Genomic DNA, 24,498 nt, shown 5'->3' with positions numbered 1-24,498 from the left:
AGTCCATGACTCGAGACAGTCCACTCGTTGCTCCTTCCTCCGCTGCTTGGTCCGTGTTTGGTGGGTAGTTCTGTCACGGGTGTCGTAATGTAAAGACCAAGGCGCAGCGGGTTGCGTGCTCATCATAATTTATTTATATGAAAACACGGGAAAAACACGAAAACAAAGAACGACAGGAACAGTTTTGCAGGCTAACTAAAAGCAGTGCAAAAACAACTACCCACAATACGACAGGTGAAAACAAGCTCCCTAAATATGACTCTCAATGAGGAACAACGATGTACAGCTGTTCCTGATTGAGAGCCACACCAGGCCAACAAAGAATTACAAAAACTAGAACAGCCCCTAGAAATACAAAACACAAGAACATACCCAACATAACCCCTCTACAATACACACACACCAATAATCCCCCAAAACACTCTACACAAAATATCCCTCTTATCTAAACATATACACAAAACCATGAAAACAAATACCTGCTGCCACATCCTGACCAAGCTACAATAACAAATAGAACCCTATACTGGTCAGGACGTGACATTACCCCTCCCCCCCAAAGGTGCAGACCCCGTATGCACCTCAACAAAACCCCCGAAAATAAACCCCTAACTAAAGGGAGGGAAAGGAGGGTGGCTGCCGTCAACGACGGCTCCTGTGCTACACCCCCCCCTCCCCAAACCTCCTACAGTGGAGGTGGCTTAGGCTTATCTAAACATATACACAAAACCATGAAAACAAATACCCTCTGCCACGTCCTGACCAAGCTACAATAACAAATAGACCCCTATACTGGTCAGGACGTGACATCATTAAAACTCGTTTTCAACCACTCCACAAATTTCTTGTTAACAAAATATAGTTTTGGCAAGTCGGTAAGGACTTCTACTTTGTGCATAGCACAAGTAATTTTTCCAACAATTGTTTACAGACAGATTATTTCACTTATAATTCACTGTATCACAACTCCAGTGGGTCAGAAGTTTACATACACTAAGTTGACTGTGCCTTTAAACAGCTTGGAAAATTCCAAAAAAAGATGTCATGGCTTTAGAAGCTTCTGATAGGCTAATTTACATAATTTGAGTCAATTGGAGGTGTACCTGTGGATGTATTTCAAGGCCTACCTTCAAACTCAGTGCCTCTTTGCTTGACATCATGGGACAATCAAAAGAAATCAGCCAAGACCTCAGAAAAATAATTTGTTCATCCTTGGGAGCAATTTCCAAACGCCTGAAGGTACCACGTTCATCTGTACAAACAATAGTACGCAAGTATAAACACCATGGGACCCCGCAGCCGTCATACCGCTCAGGAAGGAGATGCGTTCTGTCTCCTAGAGATGAACGTACTTTTGTGCGAAAAGTGCACATCAATCCCAGAACAACAGCAAAGGACCTTGTGAAGATGCTGGAGGAAACGGGTACAAAAGTATCTATATCCACAGTAAAACGAGTCCTATATCGACATAACCTGAAAGGCCGCTCAGCAAGGAAGAAGCCACTGCTCCAAAACCACCATAAAAAAGCCAGACTACGGTTTGCAACTGCACATGGGGACAAAGATAGAACTTTTTGGAGAAATGTCCTCTGGTCTGATGAAACAAAAATAGAACTGTTTGGCCATAATGACCATTGTTACGTTTGGAGGAAAAAGGGGGAGGCTTGCAAGCTGAAGAACACCATCCCAACCGTGAAGCACGGGGGTGGCAGCATCATGTTGTGGGGGTGCTTTGCTGCAGGAGGGACTGGTACACTTAACAAAATAGATGGCATCGTGAGGAATGAAAATTATGTGGATATATTGAAGCAACATCTCAAGACATCAGCCAGGAAGTTAAAGCTTGGTCGCAAATGGGTCTTCCAAATGGACAATGACCCCAAGCATTCTTCCAAAGTTGTGGCAAAGTGGCTTAAGGACAACAAAGTCAAGGTATTGGAGTGGCCATCACAAAGCCTTTACCTCAATCCTATAGAAAATGTGTGGGCAGAACTGAAAATACGTGTGTGAGCAAGGAGGCCTACAAACCTGACTCAGTTACACCAGCTCTGTCATGTGGAATGGGCCAAAATTCACCCAACTTATTGTGGGACGCTTGTGGAAGGCTACCTGAAACGTTTGACCCAAGTTCAACAATTTAAAGGCAATGCTAACAAATACTAATTGAGTGCATGTCAACTTCTGACCCATTGGGAATGTGATGAAATAAATAAAAGCTGAAATAAATCATTCTCCCTACTATTATTCTGACATTTCACAATCTTAAAATAAAGTGGTGATCCTAACTGACCTAAGACGGGAATTTTTACTAGGATTAAATGTCAGGAATTGTGAATAACTGAGTTTAAATGTATTTGGCTAATGTGTATGTAAACTGTATATAGTACCAGTCAAAATTTTGGATACACCTACTCATTCCAGGGTTTTTCTTTGTTTTTACTATTTTTTAGATTGTAGAATAATAATGAAGACATCAAAACTATGAAATAACACTTGCTTAGTTAAATAAAAGGTTAAATAAAAAATAAAACCTTTAAAATATGGAATCATGTAGTCAGCAAAAAGGTTTTAAACAAATCAAAATATATTTTATTTTTTGAGATTCTTCAAAGTAGCCACCCTTTTCCTTGATGACAGCTTTGTACACTCTTGGCGTTCTCTCAACCAGCTTCATGCGGTAGTCACCTGGAATGCATTTCAATTAACAGGTGTGCCTTGTTAAAAGTTTATTTGTGGAATTTCTTTCCTTCTTAATGCGTTTCAGTCAATCAGTTGTTTTGTGACGAGGTAGGGGTGGTATACAGAAGATAGCCCTATTTGGTAAAAGACCATGTCCATATTAGGACAAGAACAGGTCAAATAAGCAAAGAGAAACGACAGTCCATCATTACTTTAAGACATGAAGGTCAGTCAATCCGGAATATTTCAAGAACTTTGAAAGTTTCTTCAAGTGCAGTCGCAAAAACCATCAAGCGCTATGATGAAACTGGATCTCATGAGGACCGCCACAGGAAAGGAAGACTCAGAGTTACCTCTGCTGCAGAGGATAAGTTCATTTAAGTTAACTGCCCCTCAGAAATTGCAGCCCAAATAAATGCTTCACAGAGTTAAAGTAACAGACACATCTCAACATCAACTGTTCAGAGGAGACTGCTTGAATTAGGCTTTCATGGTCTAATTGCTGCAAAGAAACCACTACTAAAGGACACCAATGAGAAGAAGAGACTTGCTTGGGCCAAGACACACGAGCAATGGACATTAGACCGGTGGGAATATGTCCAAATTAGATTTTTGGTTCCAACCGCCGTGTCTATGTGAGACGCAGAGAAGGTGAACGGATGATCTACGCATGTGTGGTTCCCACCGTGAAGCATGGAGGAGGTGGTGTGATGTGGTGGGGGTGGTTTGCTGGTTACACTGTCAGATATCAATTTTGAATTCAAGGCACACTTAAACAGCAAATGAGTAGATGTGTCCAAACTTCTGACTGGTACTGTATATATTTTAAAATATATTTTCCTTTATTTTTTCACCTAACCCTTCCACCCTTCTCCTAATTGGAGTAAACTAATGGACAACAACCCTTAAGCTTCTACTTCCAGCTTATACATACTATATACTGTACATTTTACAGACACAGTATATTTTACAATAGTTATCCTTTGTTTGTTTTTAGTCCCATCCTTCAGCTACCCTCAACCCCTCTCATCTATCTCGGAACACCATCCAGTTTTGATTTCTATTTGCCATATATTTTTCAACTGTGCTGTTTCACAAAAGTTCTGAAGCTTTCCAGTCTCATAGTTTCTACAGATTGTAAATTTAAGATAAAGATTTTTGCTAAGAGTATTATTACATTACAGCTATCTGCAGAGTTAGCTCCAGGTAATTGTTGCAATTCTTCAGCCATTCCTAAACTTGCGACCTAAAACATGCTACCTATGGACAGTACCAAAACAAATGATCTAATGATTCTGTCTCTTCGCAGAAAAATCTGCTCTCTTCTAACTTAGAGTTGTAGCTAGAAATGGGTGATTGATTCTTAAAAAGGGGCAATCTGCAGTTGCTACATCCATTTTTGGACGTATCAATTAATGATAGGTACCCATTGATTCTTGAAGAATATAACTTATTACTCATTAGCTTAGTTCAACAGTCCTACTCCCCCAGAACCCAAAATATATGATTGTTTTACTGCAATGTTTGTAAACAATGTAATATGTTTGTAAACAAACACTGTATAGCCTCACTACATGGTTAAAGCTATCAAGAGTGGTTACATTTCTTAAGCCCCATCCCTCAGCTTTTTACCAAAATCGTGGTGGGAGGGCGCTTTGTTATTGTTTCAACTGCTGAATGCCCCTTTAAGGAACTCCATGATATCTAATCCTAAAGCGTCAGTGTAGTGTATGGGTGCTAACCTCTTTGGGATGTTGTAAAGGTGGCGGTGGTTCTGGCCTCTCCCGTTTCTCCTGCTCATCGTCGTCCTCCTCCTTCAGTCTGAAGCCGTAGTGGAAGCCACTGCCATCGTCAGGGACCCCCATCATGTCGTACCAGAGCTGGGCCGGACCGTAGCGCCACTCTGCCACCTTGGGCCTGGACTCTGCCACCTTGTCCCCGTCTCCAGAGGTCTGGGAGAACTTGGACTCTATTGGGGCCATCATGGTGATCTGGGGCAGAGTCACAAGGAATGAACTATTGAAGACTTTCTTATAGCAATCACTTTTGTCCATTTCCTTTTGTAAGGAGAAAGATCCCATACAGAACTATACTGAGACTGAATCACATTACTAAACCTAATAAGCTCTCATAAATTAGCTGTGACAAACTATACTGGTAAATAACCACACAGTGTCAAAGGGATTTCAAACAAGTTTTCACAGTCCTACATATCTTTGACTAAGACCATTGTTGTTGCACACCGACCTCGTCGTCAGACAGGCACTGTTCTGGGGGTGGAGGTGGGGCGTATTCATAGTCCCAGCCAGACTTCTTCTCTGGTCCCTGCTGCTCCATGGGCTCAGCGCCCTCTGGTGGGGGTGTCCCTGGCTGAGGGTCGCGGTGCTTCCTCTTCCTCTTTCTCCGTGCGCTCCGCCACACCGACGGCATGTTCTTCCCAGGGCCAAACAGTCGAAGGAACCGCAGCACCTGGAGGGATTCAGAGGAGTGGATAGGTATTCATTTTGAAATGTTTTAATCATCCAATCACAACTCTCTGTTATGTGGTGTACTATATAGTGTTTCCAAAAAGGACAGCTCACCCTTCCAGGCCTGAACTCTGGGAAGAGCTGTGTGACGCCAGGTAGGGCTTTGGCAGCATCCTTCTGCATGATGCCAGCCAGGGGCAGGCTGAGGCAGGCTGGAGAACCCCCTGACCCAGGGCCTGCAGAGGGCCGGTCTGTCTCCGATTCAGAGTCTGAGGAACTGCTGAAGTCCACTTTGTCTACCAGAGAGGAAGGAGCGATGATGGAGGGCAGGATGATCCCATCTCCTTCATCCCCAACTGTGGATAACACAATAGCATACACTGGGGTTAGAGCCCCTCTGATGAGTGCTAACTTACTAGCATGTATTCTTGACATTAAATACATCAATATCCCTGTTTACTTTTTAACTGATTATGAAGAATTATGCTTGTACAGTACAAGAACAAAGTATATTTTCACTGGCACTAGATTGATCAGACAAAATAAATGACAATTGACCGCCACCCTTTGGCCCTTCCTTATCTGATCCTTACCACTTGCAGACGTGGGAGAGGAGTCGTCTTTCTTGCCACCAGGCGTGGGAAGACATGGAGGAGGTGGAGGGGGCATAAGCTTGGCATCAATATCCTCACAATCCGCATCATAGTCATCCTCATCATCTGAGACAGAGATAGAGAGAGAAAAAAGTATCCAGTTACCGGCTATGCAAAGTCTCTGATGACTATGGAGGAAATGAAATAAGCTTCATTTATCTGTTCTGGTAACCTAGGGTACAAGCACTTCTAGAGGTCTGTGTATAGGATATACAGCTGAAGTTGGAAGTTTACATACACCTTACCCAAATACATTTAAACTCAGTTTTTCACAATTCCTGACATTTAATCCTAGTAAACATTCCCTGTCTTAGGTCAGTTAGGATCACCACTTTATTTTAAGAATGTGACATGTCAGAATAACAGTACAGACAATGATTTATTTCAGCTTTTATTTCTTTCATCACATTCCCAGTGGGTCAGAAGTTTACATACACTCAATTAGTATTTAGTAGCATTGCCTTTAAAATGTTTAACTTGGGTCAAATGTTTCGGGTAGCCATCCACAAGCTTCCCACAATAAGTTGGGTGAATTTTGGCCATTCCTCCTGACAGAGCTGGTGTAACTGAGTCAGGTTTGTAGGCCTCCTTGCTCGCACACGCTTTTTCAGTTCTGCCCACAAATTTTCTATAGGATTGAGGTCAGGGCTTTGTGATGGCCACTCCAATACCTTGACTTTGTTGTCCTTGAGCCATTTCGCCACAACTTTGGAAGTATGCTTGGGGTCAATGTCCATTTGGAAGACCCATTTTCAACTAAGCTTTGACTTCCTGACTGATGTCTTGAGATGTTGCTTCAATATATCCACATAATTTTCATTACTCATGATGCCATCTATTTTGTGAAGTGCACCAGTCCTTCCTGCAGCAAAGCACCCCCACAACATGATGCTGCCACCCCCGTGCTTCACGGTTGGGATGGTGTTCTTCAGCTTGCAAGCTCCCCCTTTTTCCTCCAAACATAATGATATTCATGATGGCCAAACAGTTCTATTTTTGTTTCATCAGACCAGAGGACATTTCTCCAAAAAGTACGATCTTAGTCCCCATGTGCAGTTGCAAACCGTAGTCTGACTTTTTTATGGCGGTTTTGGAGCAGTCTAGGCTTCTTCCTTGTTGAGCGGCCTTTCAGGTTATATCGATATAGGACTTGTTTTACTGTGGATATAGATACTTTTGTACCTGTTTCCTCCAGCATCTTCACAAGGTCCTTTGCTGTTGTTCTGGGATTGATTTGCACTTTTCGCACCAAAGTACGTTCATCTCTAGGAGACAGAACGCGTCTCCTTCCTGAGCGTTATAACGGCTGCGTGGTCCCATGGTGTTTATACTTGCGTACTATTGTTTGTACAGATGAACGTGGAACCTTCAGGCGTTTGGAAATTGCTCCCAAGGATGAACCAGACTTGTGGAGGTCTACAATCATTTTTCTGAGGTCTTGGCTGATTTCTTTTGAGTTTAACATGATGTCAAGCAAAGAGGCACTGAATTTGAAGGTATGCCTTGAAATACATCCACAGGTACACCTCCAATTGACTCAAATGATGTCAATTAGCCTATCAAAAGCTTCTAAAGCCATGACATAATTTTCTGGAATTTTCCAAGCTGTTTAAAGGCACAGTCAACTTAGTGTATGTACATTTCTGACCCACTGCAATTGTGATACAGTGGATTATAAGTGAAATAATCTGTCTGTAAACAATTGTTAGAAAAATGACTTGTGTCATGCATAAGGTAGATCTCCTAACCGACTTGCCAAAACTATAGTTTGTTAACAAGAAATTTGTGGAGTGGTTGAAAAACTAGTTTTAATGACTCCAACCTAAGTGTATGTAAACTTCCGACTTCAACTGTACATACATAACAGCAGGTGTTCTTAATTTTTTATATACTCATTATATGTGAATAGTTGCATGGGTATTACTGCACCTGTTCTCCTGGTAGGCTGCAGGCTTCCCATGGCCTGACGATACTTCTTAGTCTCATCTTCAGCCACCTCGTTGATGTCAGAATAATCAACTGCATCGGCATCGTTCTTCACCCAGCCTGCATAAGAAACAGGACATTAAAACGTCACTCATTTATCACAGCATTTACAGACATACAACTTACAAACACAACTAAGAAGCATATTGACTGTTCATGTTGAGCCATTTAAATGACAGTTCTCAGCCACAGAACTCCCCTAGCCCAGTTTTAACCTGAGTGGAACTCTGGTCTGGTTTTACAACATAACCCACCTTGCAGGTTATTAGCCGCCCGTAGCTGTGCCTGTTTGGCAACACTTTTCATATGTAGATCCGTAATCGGTAGATGGTTCTGATTAGGAGGTTGTCTTTGCATTGCAGAGCAGTGCCCACCCAAAAAATAATGAAATCCAATTTTTGTAGATGCGCGTGCGCCCCCCCCCATGCCCTAAAACGGAAGGTTACTGTTAAAATAACTGTACTTACTGTTATTACCTGTAATCCTGTACACAGTACCTTCAGAAAGTATTCAGACTCCTAGACTTTTTCCACATTTTGTTGTGCTACAGCCTAAATTTAACATGGATTAAATTGAGATGTTGTGTCACTGGCCTAAACACAATACCCCATAATGTCATTATGTTTGAAAAGTCATTAAGCATTCAACCCCTTTGTTATGGCAAGCATAAATCCAACACATTACTGAGTACCACTCTCCATATTTCCAAGCATAGTGGTGGCTGCATCATGTTATGGGTTTGCTTGTAATCGTTAGGACTGGGGAGTTTTTTAGGATAAAATCGAAACGGAATCCTAGAGGAAAACCTGGTTCAGTCTGCTTTCCACCAGACACTGGGAGATTAATTCACCTTTCAGCAGGACAATAACCTAAAACACAAGGCAAAATCTACACTGGAGTTGCTTACAAAGAAGACATTGAGTGGCCGAGGTACAGTTTTGACTTAAATGTACTTGAAAATCTATGGCAAGATCTGAAAATATTTATCTAGCAATGATCAACAACCAATTTGGCAGAGCTTGAAGAATTCTGAAAACAATCATGGGAAAATGTTGCACAATCCAAGTGTGGAAAGCTCTTAAGAGAGACACAGAAAGACTCAGTTGTAATCGCTGCAAAAGTTGCTTTTACAAAGTATTGACTCAGGGGTATGAATACCAATGTAAATTAGATACTTCTGTATTTCATTCTCAATAAATTAGCAAACATTTCTAAAAACAGGTTTTCACTTTGTCAAATCGATTTAGGCTGTAACACAACAAAATGTGGAATAAGTCAAGGGGTATGAATACTTTCTGAAGGCACTGTACATGACAGACAGCTCTGTAGGGCTAGGAACTACCCCACCCACAGCCTTACTCTTACCCTCTGAGTCTGTGCCCCCTGTCTCTCCATCCTCGTCCAGATCGTCCTCCTCACTAGCAGTGATCTCTGTGATGAGGTTGCCCAGTCCCAGGGAGCCCAGGCCAGCCAAGTGCTTTTTGGATTCCTGAGGGTGTGGAGGGAAATACCATTGTCAAACAACCACAGCATTTGATATGCCCAAGTGTATTGGAAAATACCAGGTGTTAACATTTCTGTCTAGAAAGAACATTTATAAAAGTACCATTGCACAAAGGACAGTGGACAAGTGATCAACATACTGTATCTCATACTGCATCTCTCTGTATCTCATACGGCATCTCTCTGTATCTCATACTGCATCTCTCTGTATCTCATACTGCCTCATAATGCATCTCTCTGTATCTCATACTGCATCTCTCTGTATCTCATACTGCATCTCATACTGCATCTCTCAGATATAGGACAGACACTTCAGAACAAACTTCCTTCTGATTTTTTGATGGGGTGTCCACATACTTTTGTATATATAGTGTTTATATATAGTGTAACAAGAAACCCATAATCAGCAAATGGACATCTCAGTCCTGTTGTTGGGCATACTGTTGTGCAGGGATGGGGGAACTCAGCCGGGTTCTGAACTTACTGTTGAGAGTTAGAATAGTAGAATACACAAGGTGCAATTTCGAAATTTGGTTGTGCATCAGCATTTTCTCTTTTTATGTCAGTCACTGTTTGTTTTCACTCTCAATCAGATTTCATATTAACATGACATAAGTCATGGAAAAATCCACTGCATGACAAAATGTGTAGAATTGCAGCAAATTGTTATAAAATTGCTAAATCTTCTCTTTGGCCAATGGCAAAATTATGTAGAATTGCAGCAAACTTGCTTTAAAATTGAACAAAACATTCTCTACGCCCCAAGGCAAAATGTTGTGTGGTCACGATACCAGAATTTTGACTTTGGACTTTGTACTCGATACCAAAACGATACCACTGAAAAAAATACAAGGTATATTAGCCAGTCACAGAACGGCACTTGATTCTGACAGATAAACTCAGCTACTGCTCTGTTCAATCATTGGGCATCTTTTGAGTTCAATATCATTACATTTGTAATTGTTTACGTCAAAATGTTTCAAAGACATCCATTAAATTAAACTTATTTTGGGTAACAGACATACAACAAAATGTACAATGTGGACCCTGAGGATATTCATTAAAAGTATGAATTAAAATGCTTGTTTCCAAAGTGGTCCTCAATGGTAAAAACAATAACACATATGATTAAAAGTCAAGACAAAATTACAAACAAACATAAATACATTCATTGATATTGACATCCTAGAAAGTGGCACTATTCACTGCACTTTTCCCAAAACTTAAAAATCAACCGTATTCATTTCACATTGCGTCCTTAAAAGGCACCCGAGTGGCGCAGCGGTCTAAGGCACTGCATCTCAGTGCAAGAGCGTCACTGTAGTCCCTGGTTCAATAGCACCCTTAAATAGTATGGCGCCGGAGGGGAAGGCTGCTGTCTTATCGGCTCTTAATCAACCATGCTATTTTTTATTTTTTTTCGCGTTGTTTGTAACTAATTTTGTACATAATGTTGCTGCTACCGTCTCTTATGACCGAAAAGAGCTTCTGGACATCAGAACTGCGATTACTCATCCTCAAACTGGACAAAGAGTTCTTCTTCAATGAGTCGGACGGGAGGGATATAATACAGACACCCGACCAGGCCCAGATTCCCGTTATTCGCTGGAGAAGGAAACGCAGATTTAGTGGAAAGAGATCAGGGTGCCTTCTGAGGATCAGGCGACGAGTAGCTAATCTGCCCACGCCTTCCGTCCTGCTACCTAACATTCAATCCCTGGAAAATAAATGGGATGAACTGAAAGCACGTTTATCCTACCAACGGGACATTAAAAACTGTAATATCTTATGATTCACCGAGTCGTGGCTAAACGACGACATTAAGAACATACAGATGGCGGGTTATACACTCTATCGGCAGGACAGAACTGCAGCCCCTGGTAAGACACGGGGCGGGGGCCTATGCATTAATGTAAACAACAGCTGGTGCACGATATCTAAGGAAGTCTCAAAGTTTTGCTTGCCTGAGGTAGAGTATCTTATGATAAGCTGTAGACCACGCTATCTACCTAGAGAGTTTTCATCTGTATTTTTTGTAGCTGTCTACATACCACCACAGACCGACGCTGGCACTAAAACCGCACTCAATGAGCTGTATACCGCCATAAGCAAACAGGAAAACGCTCATCAAGAGGCGGCGCTCCTAGAGATTGAGGACTTTAATGCAGGGAAACTAAAATCAGTTTTACATCATTTCTATCAACATGTTAAATGTGCAACCAGAGGGTAAATAATTCTAGACCACCTTTACTCCACATACAGAGACGCGTACAAAACTCTCCCTCTCCCTCCATTTGGCAAATCTGACCATAATTCTATCCTCCTGATTCCTGCTTACAAGCAAAAATTAAAGCAGGAAGCACCAGTGACTCGGTCTATAACAAAGTGGCCAGATGAAGCAGATGCTAAACTACAGGACTGTTTTGCTAGCACAGACTGGAATATTTTCCAGGCAACATTCGCACTGAGCTAAAGGGTAGAGCTGCCGCTTTCAAGGGGTGGGACTCAAACCCGGAAGCTTATAAGAAATCCCACTATGCCCTCTGACGAACCATCAAACAGGCAAAGCGTCAATACAGGACTAAGATCGAATCGTACTACACCGGCTCCAATGCTCGGCAAATGTGGCAGGGCTTGCAAACCATTACAGACTACAAAGGGAAGCACAGCCGAGAGCTGCCCAGTGACACGAGCCTGCCAGACGAGCTAAACTACTTCTATGCTCGCTTCGAGGCAAGTAACACTGAAACACGCATGAGAGCATCAGCTGTTCTGGACGACTGTGTGATCACGCTCTCCGCAGCCGATGTGAGTAAGACCTTTAAACAGGTCAACATTCACAAGGCCGCAGGGCCAGACGGATTAGCAGGATGTGTACTCCGAGCATGTGCTGACCAACTGGCAAGTATCTTCACTGACATTTTCAACCTCTCCTTGTCTGAGTCTGTAATACCAACATGTTCCAAGCAGACCATCATAGTCCCTGTGCCCAAGAACACTAAGGTAACCTGCCTAAATGACTACCGACGCGTAGCACTCACGTCTGTAGTCATGAAATGCTTTGAAAGCTCACAACACCATTTTCTCAGAAAACCTAGACCCACTCCAATTTGCATACCACACCAAAAGATCCACAGATGATGCAATCTCTATTGTACTCCACACTGCCCTTTCCCACCTGGACAAAAGGAACACCTATGTGAGAATGCTATTCATTGACTACAGCTCAGCGTTCAACACCATAGTGCCCTCAAAGCTCGTCACTAAGCTAAGGACCCTGGGACTAAATACTTCCCTGCAACTGGATCCTGGACTTCCTGACGGGCCGCCCCCAGTTAGTAAGGGAAGGTAACAACACATCCGCCACCCTGATCCTCAACATGGGGGCCCCTCAGGGGTGCATGCTCAGTCCCCTCCTGTACTCCCTGTTCACGCATGACTGCACGGCCAGGCATGACTCCAACATCATCATTAAGTTTGTTGATGACACAACAGTGGTAGGCCTGATAACCGACAACGATGAGACAGCCTATAGGGAGGAGGTCAGAGACCTGACCGTGTGGTGCAAGGAAAACAACCTCTCCCTCAATGTGATCAAGACATAGGAGATGATTGTGGACTACAGAAAAAGAGGACCGAGCACACCCCCATTCTCATCGACGGGGCTGTAGTGGAGCAGGTTGAGAGCTTCAAGTTCCTTGGTGTCCACATCACCAACAAACTAACATGATCCAAGCACACCAAGACAGTCATGAAGAGGGCACGACAAAACCTATTCCCCCTCAGGAGCCTGAAAAGATTTGGCATGGGTCCTCAGATCCTCAAAAGATTTTACAGCTGTAACGTAGAGAGCATCCTAACGGTTTGCATAACTGCCTGGTATGGCAACTGCTCGGCCCCTGACCACAAGGCACTACAGAGGGTCCTCTATACCATGCCGTGTCAGAGGAAGGCCGTAAAAATTGTCAAAGACTCCAGCCACCCTAGTCATAGACTGTTCTCTCTGCTACTGCACGGCAAGTGGTACCGGAGCGCAAAGTCTATGTCCAAGAGGCTCCTAAATAGCTTCTACCCCCAAGCCATAAGCCTCCTGAACAGCTAATCAAATGGCTACCCAGACTATTTGCATTGCTGTCCCCCCCTCCCCACCCCATCTGGAACACTGCTGCTACTCTCTCTTATTATCTATGCACAGTCACTTTAACAACATGTACATACAGTTGAAGTCGGAAGTTTACATACACTTAGGTTGGAATCATTAAAACTCGTTTTTCAACCACTCCACAAATTTCTTGTTAACAAACTATAGTTTTGGCAAGTACGGACATCTACTTTGTGCAAGTAATTTTTCCAACAATTGTTTACATACAGTGAAATAATCTGTATCTCAATTCTAGTGGGTCAGAGGTTTACATAAACTAAGTTGACTGTGCCTTTAAACAGCTTGAAAAATTCCAGAAAATGATGTCATGGCTTTAGAAGTTTCGGATAGGCTAATTGACATTGAATCAATTGGAGGTGTACCTGTGGATGTATTTCAAGGCCTACCTTCAAACTCAGTGCCTCTTTGCTTGACATCATGGGAAAATCAAAAGAAATCAGCCAAGGCCTCATAAAAATAATTGTAGACCTCCACAAGTCTGGTTCATCCTTGGGAGCAATTTCCAAACGTCTGAAGGTTCCACGTTCATCTGTACAAACAACAGTACGCAAGTATAAACACCATGGGACCACGCAGCCGTCATACCGCTCAGGAAGGAGACACGTTCTGTCTCCTAGAGATTAATGTACTTTGGTGCGAAAAGTGCAAATCAATCCCAGAACAACAGCAAAGGACCTTGTGAAGATGCAGGTACAAAAGTATCTATATCCACAGTAAAATGTGTCCTACATCGACATAACTTGAAAGGCCGCTGAAGCAAGGAAATAGCCACTGCCCCAAAACCGCCATAAAAAAAGCCAGACTACGGTTTGCAAATGCACATGGGGACAAAGATCGTACTTTTTGGAGAAATGTCCTCTGGTCTGATGAAACAAAAATGAAACTGTTTGGCCGTAATGGCCATCATTATGTTTGGAAGCAAAAGGGAGGCTTGCAAGCTGAAGAACACCATCCCAACCGTGAAGCACGGGGGTAGCAGCATCATGTTTTAGGTGTGCTCTGCTGCAGGAAGGAATGTTCCACTTCACAAAATAGATGGCTTCATGAGGAATGAAAAGTATGTGGATATATTGAAGCAACATCTCAAGACATCAGTCAGGAAGTCAAAGCTTGGTCGCAAATGGATCTTCCAAATGGACAATGACCCCAAACATACTTCCAAAGTTGTGGCAAAAAGGCTTAAGGACAACAAAGTCAAGGTATTGGAGTGGCCATACCAAAGGCCTGACCTCAATCTTATAGAAAATGTGTGGGCAGAACTGAAAAAGCGTGTGCAATCAAGGAAGCCTACAAACTTGACTCAGTTACACCAGCTCTGTCTTCCCTGTTGCTCAGTTGGTAGAGCATGGTGTTTGCAACGCCAGCATGGTGTTTGCAATGCCAGGGTTGTGGGTTCGATTCCCACGGGGGGCCAGTACGCAAAAAAATAAAAAAAGAATGTATGAAATGTATGCATTCACTACTGTAAGTCGCTCTGGATAAGAGAGTCTGCTAAATGACTCAAATGTAAATGTAAGGAATGGGCCAAAATTCACCCAACTTATTGTGGGAAGCTTGTGAAAGGCTACCCGAAATGTTTGACCCATGTTAAACAATTTAAAGGCAATGCTCCCAAATACTAATTGAGTGCATGTAAACATCTGACCCACTTGGAATGTGACGAAAGAAACAAAAGCTTAAATAAATAATTCTCTCTACTATTATTCTGACATTTCACATTCTGAATACAAAGTGGTGATCCTAACTGACCTAAGACAGGGAATTTTGACTAGGATTAAATGTCAGGAATTGTGAAAAACTGAGTTTAAATGTATTTGGCTAAGGTGTATGTAAACTTCCGACTTCAACTGTATTACCTCAATTACCTCGACACCGGTGCCCCCGCACATTGACTCTGTACCGGTACCCCCTGTATATAGCCCCGCTATTGTTATTTACTGCTGCTCTTTAATCATTTGTTATTCTTATCTCTTACTTTTCTTTTTAAAACTGCATTGTTGGTTAAGGGCTTGTAAGTAAGTTACATTTCACTGTAAGGTCTCCACCTGTTGTATTCGATTTGATTTGGTTCGAATCCAGGCTGCATCACATCCGGCTGTGATTGGGAGTCCCATAGGGCGGCGCACAATTGGCCCAGTGTCGTCCCGGTTTGGCAGGGGTAGGCCGGTCATTGTAAATAAGAATTAGTAATTAACTGACTTGCCTAGTTAAATAAAGGTTAAATAAATAAATAAAATATACTGACCAGCAGACAGTGTAGTGGTTTCTCTTACTTAGACAACCTTGTCCAAATGAAAACCTTTGCCTGCGTTTACTTACTACTTCTATAAAAACTAAATATTGATCTCCAAGGGGAGGCTATTCCATAGACAAATGCATGTATAGAAAAAGGTGCTCCTCGCAGTACTGTTTACTCTTGGGATTTTATAAGACATAACACTAGCTCTGGTATTGTAACTGTGCTGGGTTGTCTAGAGATTGGACATTGGCGAGTAATATGCTTGGAAGCGGTGTATGGTGTGCTCGCCTTCTAAGTCTGACCAGTAGGCCGCTCCGTCTGCCTCCCCTGCGGAGACTGCGTTGTTTTGGGTCGGCCTCTGAGATAAGATCCCACGTCCAGGGTGGAGGTCCGAACAGAGGATACGCTTTGGGAAAGTTGTATTTCTGGTCATAATGTTGGTAAATTGACGTCGCTTTTATATCCAATAGTTCTTCCCGGCTGTATGTAATAACACCTGAGATTTTCTGGGTTAACAATGTAAGAAATAATACATTAAAAAAACAAATTACTGCATAGTTTCCTAAGGATCTGAAGCGAGGCAACCATCTCTGTCGGCGCCATCTGACAGAGATGGACGTATTGAATTACTGAATTACTGTTTTGGCTGATTTCACGGGGCTACAGACGACAAACAATCTGTTTCCCTTTCATTTGGGACTTATTTTGTTGTACTGATCAACATTAGCATATAAATAACTTATTTTATAAAAGTCTCTTTAACCAGTAATGTAATTCACGAGGCAAGTGGGGTACGGCCTGTCACAGCCCTATTCACACACACTGACAGTTCACTGAGAAAATTGATAACCTTTGGCTGATGGAACGACGTAATGGAGAGACTGATTAAGTGAATGAAAAGTTTTCGGTTGCAATCAGCTTTGAAATCAGCACATCTTGCGTTATGGTTTGCATATGATCACAAAGTACCAGGGTAGTGAATTGATGTTCACTTAAGCTGTAAGCTAGCAAGGAAAGTTTACAGAGCTGGAAGCTAGCGGCGGTATCTTGTTGCATTGTTCTCATCTGTATGGACATTGTTTTGATTTTTCTACAAGCCGTGTCACATTATTCAACTGTGTTAACTTCTGTGCAGCATGAGTGGGGAGCTAACATGATGCAGCCCAGACTCCCAGTGCAGGCTAGCAGTGAGTAGGTGGAGCTAACATGATGCAGCCCAGACTCTCAGTGCAGGCTAGCAGTGAGTAGGTGGAGCTAACATGATGCAGCCCAGACTCTCAGTGCAGGCTAGTAGTGAGTAGGTGGAGCTAACATGATGCAGCCCAGACTCTCAGTGCAGGCTAGTAGTGAGTAGGTGGAGCTAACATGATGCAGCCCAGACTCTCAGTGCAGGCTAGTAGTGAGTAGGTGGAGCTAACATGATGCAGCCCAGACTCTCAGTGCAGGCTAGTAGTGAGTAGGTGGAGCTAACATGATGCAGCCCAGACTCTCAGTGCAGGCTAGCAGTGAGTAGGTGGAGCTAACATGATGCAGCCCAGACTCTCAGTGCAGGCTAGTAGTGAGTAGGTGGAGCTAACATGATGCAGCCCAGACTCTCAGTGCAGGCTAGCAGTGAGTAGGTGGAGCTAACATGATGCAGCCCAGACTCTCAGTGCAGGCTAGCAGTGAGTAGGTGGAGCTAACATGATGCAGCCCAGACTCTCAGTGCAGGCTAGTAGTGAGTAGGTGGAGCTAACATGATGCAGCCCAGACTCTCAGTGCAGGCTAGCAGTGAGTAGGTGGAGCTAACATGATGCAGCCCAGACTCTCAGTGCAGGCTAGCAGTGAGTAGGTGGAGCTAACATGATGCAGCCCAGACTCCCAGTGCAGGCTAGCAGTGAGTAGGTGGAGCTAACATGATGCAGCCCAGACTCCCAGTGCAGGCTAGCAGTGAGTAGGTGGATCTAACATGATGCAGCCCAGACTCCCAGTGGAGGCTAGCAGTGAGTAGGTGGAGCTAACATGATGCAGCCCAGACTCCCAGTGCAGGCTAGCAGTGAGTAGGTGGATCTAACATGATGCAGCCCAGACTCCCAGTGCAGGCTAGCAGTGAGTAGGTGGAGCTAACATGATGCAGCCCAGACTCCCAGTACAGGCTAGCAGTGAGTAGGTGGAGCTAACATGATGCAGCCCAGACTCCCAGTGTAGGCTAGCAGTGAGTAGGTGGAGCAGGCACGTGGCACACCTTGCGCTATAAGGGGACATTGGCTGCGCTGATAGAGTTGATACGTGGGACACATTTTGACAGAAGTATAGAAAGTAATAACAACTGGAATACCGAACCGTTTTTCCTGTTCTAGCATCGAAAAATAACCTACGTTTCAGTATACCGTGTAACACTAGCAGATTGCATGAAAGCGAACTCTAAAACTCCACTGTCAAGAAGGGGTCAGCTAAAATGTTTTGCTCACAAATGTCGCTTAGGGCTAGGGGTGTAAACATATATATATATTTTTTTTTAATGAAATTGGGATCTTTCCCTCTGTCCCCTCCCAGAGGACCTGAGCCCTAGGGCTATGAATCCGGCACAGCCAGGACTGGCCACCCCTTAGAGCCTGGTTCCCCTCTAGGTATCTTCCTAGATTCTAGGGAGTTTTTCCTAAACACTGTGCTTCTACATCTGCATTGCTTGCTCCATAGGATTTTAGGCTGGGCTTCTGTATAAGCTCTTTGTGACATCTGCTGATGTAAAAAGGGCTTTATGAAATCAATTTGATTGAAATTTGATTAATTAACATTTTACGTAGATGCAGAAAGTAAACCGCATAGTGGGTGAATTTCCGCAACAACCAAGACTCTAAAGCACGATGCTCAACTTCTCTGCTGTTTTGATATCCCTGGCTACCACACTGTGAACAGTGTGAAGCAAACACATGCACGTGCGCAGATACTGTGTGTGACTGTGTGAGAGTGAAGTGTTGAACCTCGCTCATCTCAATATCCTAGCCTCTTCATTAATGATAGGCCCTGCTTCACTGCAGTTGTGAGACATTGCAAGCCAAGAAATTGTGAGATACAGCATTCCATTGCGAGATACAGCTATTGATTGCCAATAGATTGGCCTAGTGCACGGTTCTGACCGCCGACCTGCCTATACTGTGCCCCTCCCCTCTCTCTCCATCCCTCGCTAGCTGGCTATGAAAGATGCGAGTTTTTGTGTTCTCGGAAGTACAGCAACTAATCAGACTCCTCCAGTGCTTGACCTGGACTGAAATAGGAGCAGTGAGTCGGTACTGTTTACATTTAGATGCAGGAGCTCCACAATACTTTTGGGAAAATATTCTAGATTAAATAAATAAGAGGAACGGGAGCCCAAGCACTGGAAAATGTGAGGTGCCGGTACTCAGCTCCGGTGAGCTACTGCTCAAGTCAAGCACTGGTCTCCTCCGTTCCAAAAATATTGAATCTTAGGAGTCGATTCCTAGCAGAGTTGAATCTTGACACTAAGAAATTGGAGTTGACACCTGGAGTCGAGGAATCAATTATTTTGGAGTCGACTCTCCACTACTATGTCATCATTGTTAACAGTCTGAAAAATGGCAGAGAAAGGCAAGCGACAGCAGTAAAGTCCTGTATGGCTCAGTTGGTAGAGCATGATGTTTGCAACGCCAGAATGGTGTGTGCAACGCCAGGGTTGTGGGTTCGATTCCCACGGGGGGCCAGTACAAAAAACAAAACAAAAATATTTTTAAAAAATGCATCAAATGAAATGAAATGTATGCGTTCACTAATGTAAGTCGCTCTGGATAAGAGCGTCTGCTAAATGACTGAAATGTAAATGTAATACTTTGACAAGATAAATGAAAAGGAAATTAAAACTTAGTGAGGTGGATTTGAGGTACAGTAAAGCTAGTAAGGGTGCAATGCTTCACCATCTGAAAGAGACGCACCGTGAGTATCACAACCGGACGTGATTGGGAGTCCCGTAGGGCGGCGCACAATTGGCCCAGCGTCGTCCGGGTTTGGCCGGTGTAGGCCGTATTTGTAAATAACAATTTGTTCTTAACGGACTTGCCTAGTTAAATAATGCTTAAATAAAACAATTACATTTTTTTTAAAAGACCCAAACCATTGCTGGCAGCAGCTCAGCTGCATTCACATTGAATTGTATAAAAAAATGTCTTTGCGTTTTAATGGAAAACCGATTTTTAAAAAGTATGTTTAAAAGTTAAGCATTTTTTCTGTCACATCCCTACTCTGGGTCCCCAAAAGCCTAGGGCTTTTATTTTTGTGAACTCATCATGAGGATTGCCCATTCCTGCTTTAATGTATGCATTCAAAACAGTTGTGTTTTTTGCACACTATGCAGAGTGTTTTCTCTTGTAACAAAATAGTCACTCACAGTGTCCAGCACGCTGTCTCCCTCCAGCTGACCATCTTCATTGATGTTCCCGAAGAGGAAGCCAGTGAGAGAGAAGGGGCGGTCTTGGTCTTCATCACTGTCTGATTCCGACATCCTGAGAGAAACATTTACTGATCAATTAGTCATATCAATGTGTGATTCGTAGATTCTCTCTTACATTGTTTATTTAGTCCTTACTTGTCAGGAGAAATGGAAAGCAGTTAAAGGGGTGTCAATGACATTCATGCATGCATGATCACAACAAATGGGATGGAATGTCAAACAGGAGTTGCATGCATGCAAAAAAAATTGGTCTGTTGAAGGTTTAATCTTACCTTGCGCTACTTTTACTCAGTTAGGAAGGCCAATTGGCCTCGGGTTGAGGCCAGCTTGATAATATCTTCGGACCCTAACCGAAGCTTAGTTTAGCAAGCTAACATTAGCCATAACACCCTATGCGATCTCCTTTCACTACGCCATTATCCACACGCAGTAAAGTGGTGAGTACGCTTGCACGTAGTATAAAGTAATTCACAGGACGGTTATTTGGAAAGAAAATGTAATGGTTTCATTTATTTTCAAGTGTAGTCCATGCAGACAACACCAACCAACACTAGTGAGATTGTTCAATGCGCGTGCGCATAATTCATTTCCGCCCCATGAAGGATTGCCCCCAGCAGTTGTTTCCTTTGGTGCGTGATTTGTCGCCATCTACAGGATAGCGTATTTCATTCTTTTTGTACAGGGCCGTTCAATGCAAACCACTGACCGTGTGAAGATAGTGCAGTAACACACTGACACACGTGATGTGACATGATGTGACCAAAACAACATGATTAGTGTTGTTGTTACCTGATGTGACCTGACCTGACTCCTAGCCCTTCTTAGGCCTTAAGAAGTAACCAAGCTCACTGGTCTGAGAAAGAGAGCAAACATCCTTGGCTTGAGGTGTCTCTGCCTTTATGACAGTGTCCTGCAACATTTATCCTATTGTTCCCACTAAGAATCTGTGTGACAAACACCAGGGCAAGAGCCCAGTCAGCCCATCTCACCAAGTAAAGTGATAATGAGATGTTTGTGTACATTTTTGTCATTTAGCAGACACTCTTATCCAGAGTGACTTACGGGGGCAATTAGGGTTAAATGCCTTGCTCAAGGGCACATTGAAATATTTTTCACCTAGGGGATTCAAACCAGCAAACTTTTGGTAACTGGCCCAACCTCTTAATCACTAGGCTACCAGCAGTACAGTGGTGGAACAGCAAGGTAGGATGTAAGATTGTTCAATGAGAATGCACTGCATCTACTCTCTCTGTCTTTTGTTGTGGGCTTTGAGCAAACTGTAAAACAAAATCACAGACTATCTTGAAAGTGTTATTTTTTTTTCTTTTTCTGGTGACTTCCCCTTGCTGGCTCTGTCAATAGAGGTGCTGAATGCTCCTCCAGTTCATAGAAAATGTGTATATTCTCATATTTAATAATTTTATCTGCGGAGGTGAGGTTTTCATCATTCAGTAGTGCCTCAAATACAGTGCATTCACAAAGCATTCATACCCCTTGACTTATTCTACATTTTGTTGTGTTACAGCCAGAATTCATAATTGATTAAATATATTGTTTTCTCACTAAGCTACACACAATACCCCATAATGACAAACTGAAAACATTTTTGTAGAACTTTTTCCAAATGTATTGACAATTTAATACAGAAATATCTCATTTACATAAGTATTCACACCCCTGAGTCAATACTTTGTAGAAGCACCTTTGGCAGTGATTACAGCTGTGAGTCTTGGTAAATCTCTAATAGGTTTCCACACCTGGATTGTGCAACATTTGTCCATTTTCCTTTTCAAAATTCTTCAAGCTCTGTCAAAATGGTTGTTGATCATTGCTAGATAACAATTTTCAGGTTTTGCCATAGATTTTCAAGTAGATTTAAGTCAAATCTGTAACGCAGTTACATTCATTGTCTTCTTAGTAAACAACTCTAGATTTGGCCTTGTGTTTTAGGCTATTGTCCTGCTGAAAGGTGAATTAATCTCCGTGTCTGGTGGAAATCAGACTGAACCAGGTTTTCCTCTAGGATTTTGCCTGTGCTTAGCTCCATTCCATTTATTTTATATCCTGAAAAATTATTACAAGCATACCCATAACATGATGTAGCCACCACTATACTTGGAAATATGGAGAGTGGTACTCAGTAATGTGTTGTATTGGATTTGCCCCAAACATAACACTTTGTATTCAGGACAAAAAGGGAATTGCTTTGCCATATTTTTTGCAGTATTACTTTAGTGCCTTGTTGCACAAAGGATGCATATTTTGGAATATTTTTATTATGTACAGGCTTCCTTCTTTTCCCTTTCAATTAGGTTAATGTTGTGGAGTAACTACAATGTTGTTCATCCATTTTCAGTTTTCTCCTATCACAGCCGTTAAACTCTGTAACTGTTTTAAAGTCACCATTGGCTTCATGGTGACATCCCTGAGTGGTTTCCTCCCTCTCCGGCAACTAGGAAGTACGCCTGTATCTTTGTAGTGACTGGGTGTATTGAAACACCATCAGAAGTGTAATTAATAACTTCACCATGCTCTAAAGGGATATTCAATGTCTGTTTTAAATAAAATAAAAATCTACCAATAGGTGACCTTCTTTGCGAGGCATTGGAAAACCTCACTGGTCTTTGTGGTTGAATCTGTGTTTGATATTCACTGCTCGACTGAGGGATTGTACAGAAAATTGTATGTGAGGGGTACAGAGATGAGGTAGTCATTCAAAAATCATGTTAAACACTACTATTGCACACAGATTGAGTCTGTGCAACTTAAGTAAATCTTGACTCCTGAACTAATTTAGGCTTGCCATAACAAAGGGGTAGAATACTTATTGACACAAGACATTTCATCTTTTCATTTTTAATTTATTTGTATACATTTCAAAAAACATAATTCCACTTTGACATTATGGGGTATTGTCTGTAGGCCAAATGGCAATTTTTTTTATATTCAGGCTGTAACAAAACAAACTGTGGAAAAAATCAAGGGGTGTGAATACTTTCTGAAGGCACTATATACAACAGAACACAGATGAAATACACACAAATGTAAACTTTTGCATTTATTTAGTAATGCAAGTGGGTTTGTTTGCAGTTAAAATGACATTAACTCACAAATCAAGTTCCACAGTGCTTGAGTCAAAACCCACACACTCCTTTGAGACACTTCAATGCCAAGTCATCCCTTTCAGGTAGAGATAAAAACATTTTAAAAAAGATGGTAAAACTTGAGTTTTTGGCACTACCTAATGCTAGAATGTGCCTTTTCATGAAGTAAATCTGTACACTGATAGACCAACAGCAACCAAATCAAACGATGGCTGTATGCAGAAGGGCAAGTCTAGGTAATGCCAAATCTATGGTTTGGGTTCACTGTACCATACAGGACCGAGCCTGTCAGTGATTTGTAAGTATACGAGAGCAATTTTTTATTTATTTCTATGTTTTATTACCAGGTGATGTTTCCTTGATGCAACTGCTCTGACAACGCATTAATAGATTGAAGAAATTGGTTGCCCATTCATTTACATTGCCTTTTATTACTAAGCTTATATAATTAAAAGAAAATGGGTAAACATCTTTTTATCAAAGTAATTATTTGTAAAGGTAATGCATGTGATTCTTTCTAAAGGTAACTACACAACGTAAGGTAATCGTTTATCTGAAATATTTATTGTACAGTACACATATTGACTTCTCATTGTAAAAAAGGATTGAATCAAAAATATATAATAAAGTTTAGTCTTTACACATAAAGGTAAAGACCATGACACTTGTATCTGGAATTAAATGGAATATAAAATGAATACCAAAATGTCTCTCTTGGATCATAAATACCACAACCAAGTCTCTTTAGTCTGGAGTACAGAATGGCATTGAGTGCCAAAGACATAAGGGAATATGTAGGCCTACTTAAAAATACTTAGTTTAACCATTATAACCTGTATACAGGTATCTGCCAAAAAAAAGGAAACACCAACATAAAATGTCTAAATAGGGTGTTGGGCCACCAGAACAGCATGGCATAGATTATACAAGTGTCTAGAAATATATTAGACACCATTCTTACATGAGAAATTCCATAATTTGGTGTTTCGTTGATGTTGATGGAAAATGCGGTCTCAGGCACCGCTCCAGTATCTCCCATGTGTTCAATTGGGTTGAGATCTGGTGACTGACACACACACACACACACACACATCCTTTAAATCCCCATGCTCATTTGAGACCCCTCTTTCAAAGTAACAGATCTCTTCTAGCCATGGTTGCCAAAATAACAGGCAACTGGGCATTTTTACACATGACCTTAAGCATGATGGGATGTTTATTGCTTAATAAACTCAGGAATCACACCTGTGTGGCAGAACA

At 42.2% G+C, this 24,498-nt stretch overlaps 1 protein-coding gene across 6 annotated transcripts in view; it reads right to left on the bottom strand.

Annotated features, from left to right (window-relative positions):
- Positions 1–20,709, bottom strand: part of LOC106603388 (transcription initiation factor TFIID subunit 1) — a 55,371-nt gene extending 34,662 nt beyond the window's left edge. For all 6 annotated transcript variants that reach the window (XM_082974585.1, XM_014197006.3, XM_082974586.1 and 3 more), the window contains exons 1-8: positions 20,407–20,709; positions 20,072–20,186; positions 9,152–9,275; positions 7,730–7,846; positions 5,741–5,866; positions 5,262–5,503; positions 4,927–5,148; positions 4,422–4,670 (exon numbers count right to left, since the gene is read on the bottom strand). In XM_082974585.1, the coding sequence (XP_082830711.1) occupies positions 4,422–4,670; positions 4,927–5,148; positions 5,262–5,503; positions 5,741–5,866; positions 7,730–7,846; positions 9,152–9,275; positions 20,072–20,185 (1,194 nt within the window). In that variant the 5' untranslated portion in view covers position 20,186; positions 20,407–20,709. The remainder of the gene's footprint in view (positions 1–4,421; positions 4,671–4,926; positions 5,149–5,261; positions 5,504–5,740; positions 5,867–7,729; positions 7,847–9,151; positions 9,276–20,071; positions 20,187–20,406) is intronic.
- Positions 20,710–24,498: the final 3,789 nt, after the last annotated feature.

This window comes from Salmo salar, chromosome 04 (assembly GCF_965601325.2).
Source record: "Salmo salar chromosome 04, fSalSal1, whole genome shotgun sequence".
NCBI classification, from domain to species: Eukaryota; Metazoa; Chordata; class Actinopteri; order Salmoniformes; family Salmonidae; genus Salmo; species Salmo salar.
The sequence above is the reverse complement of the archived record's forward strand: the minus strand, read 5'-3'. Positions and strand labels throughout refer to the sequence as shown.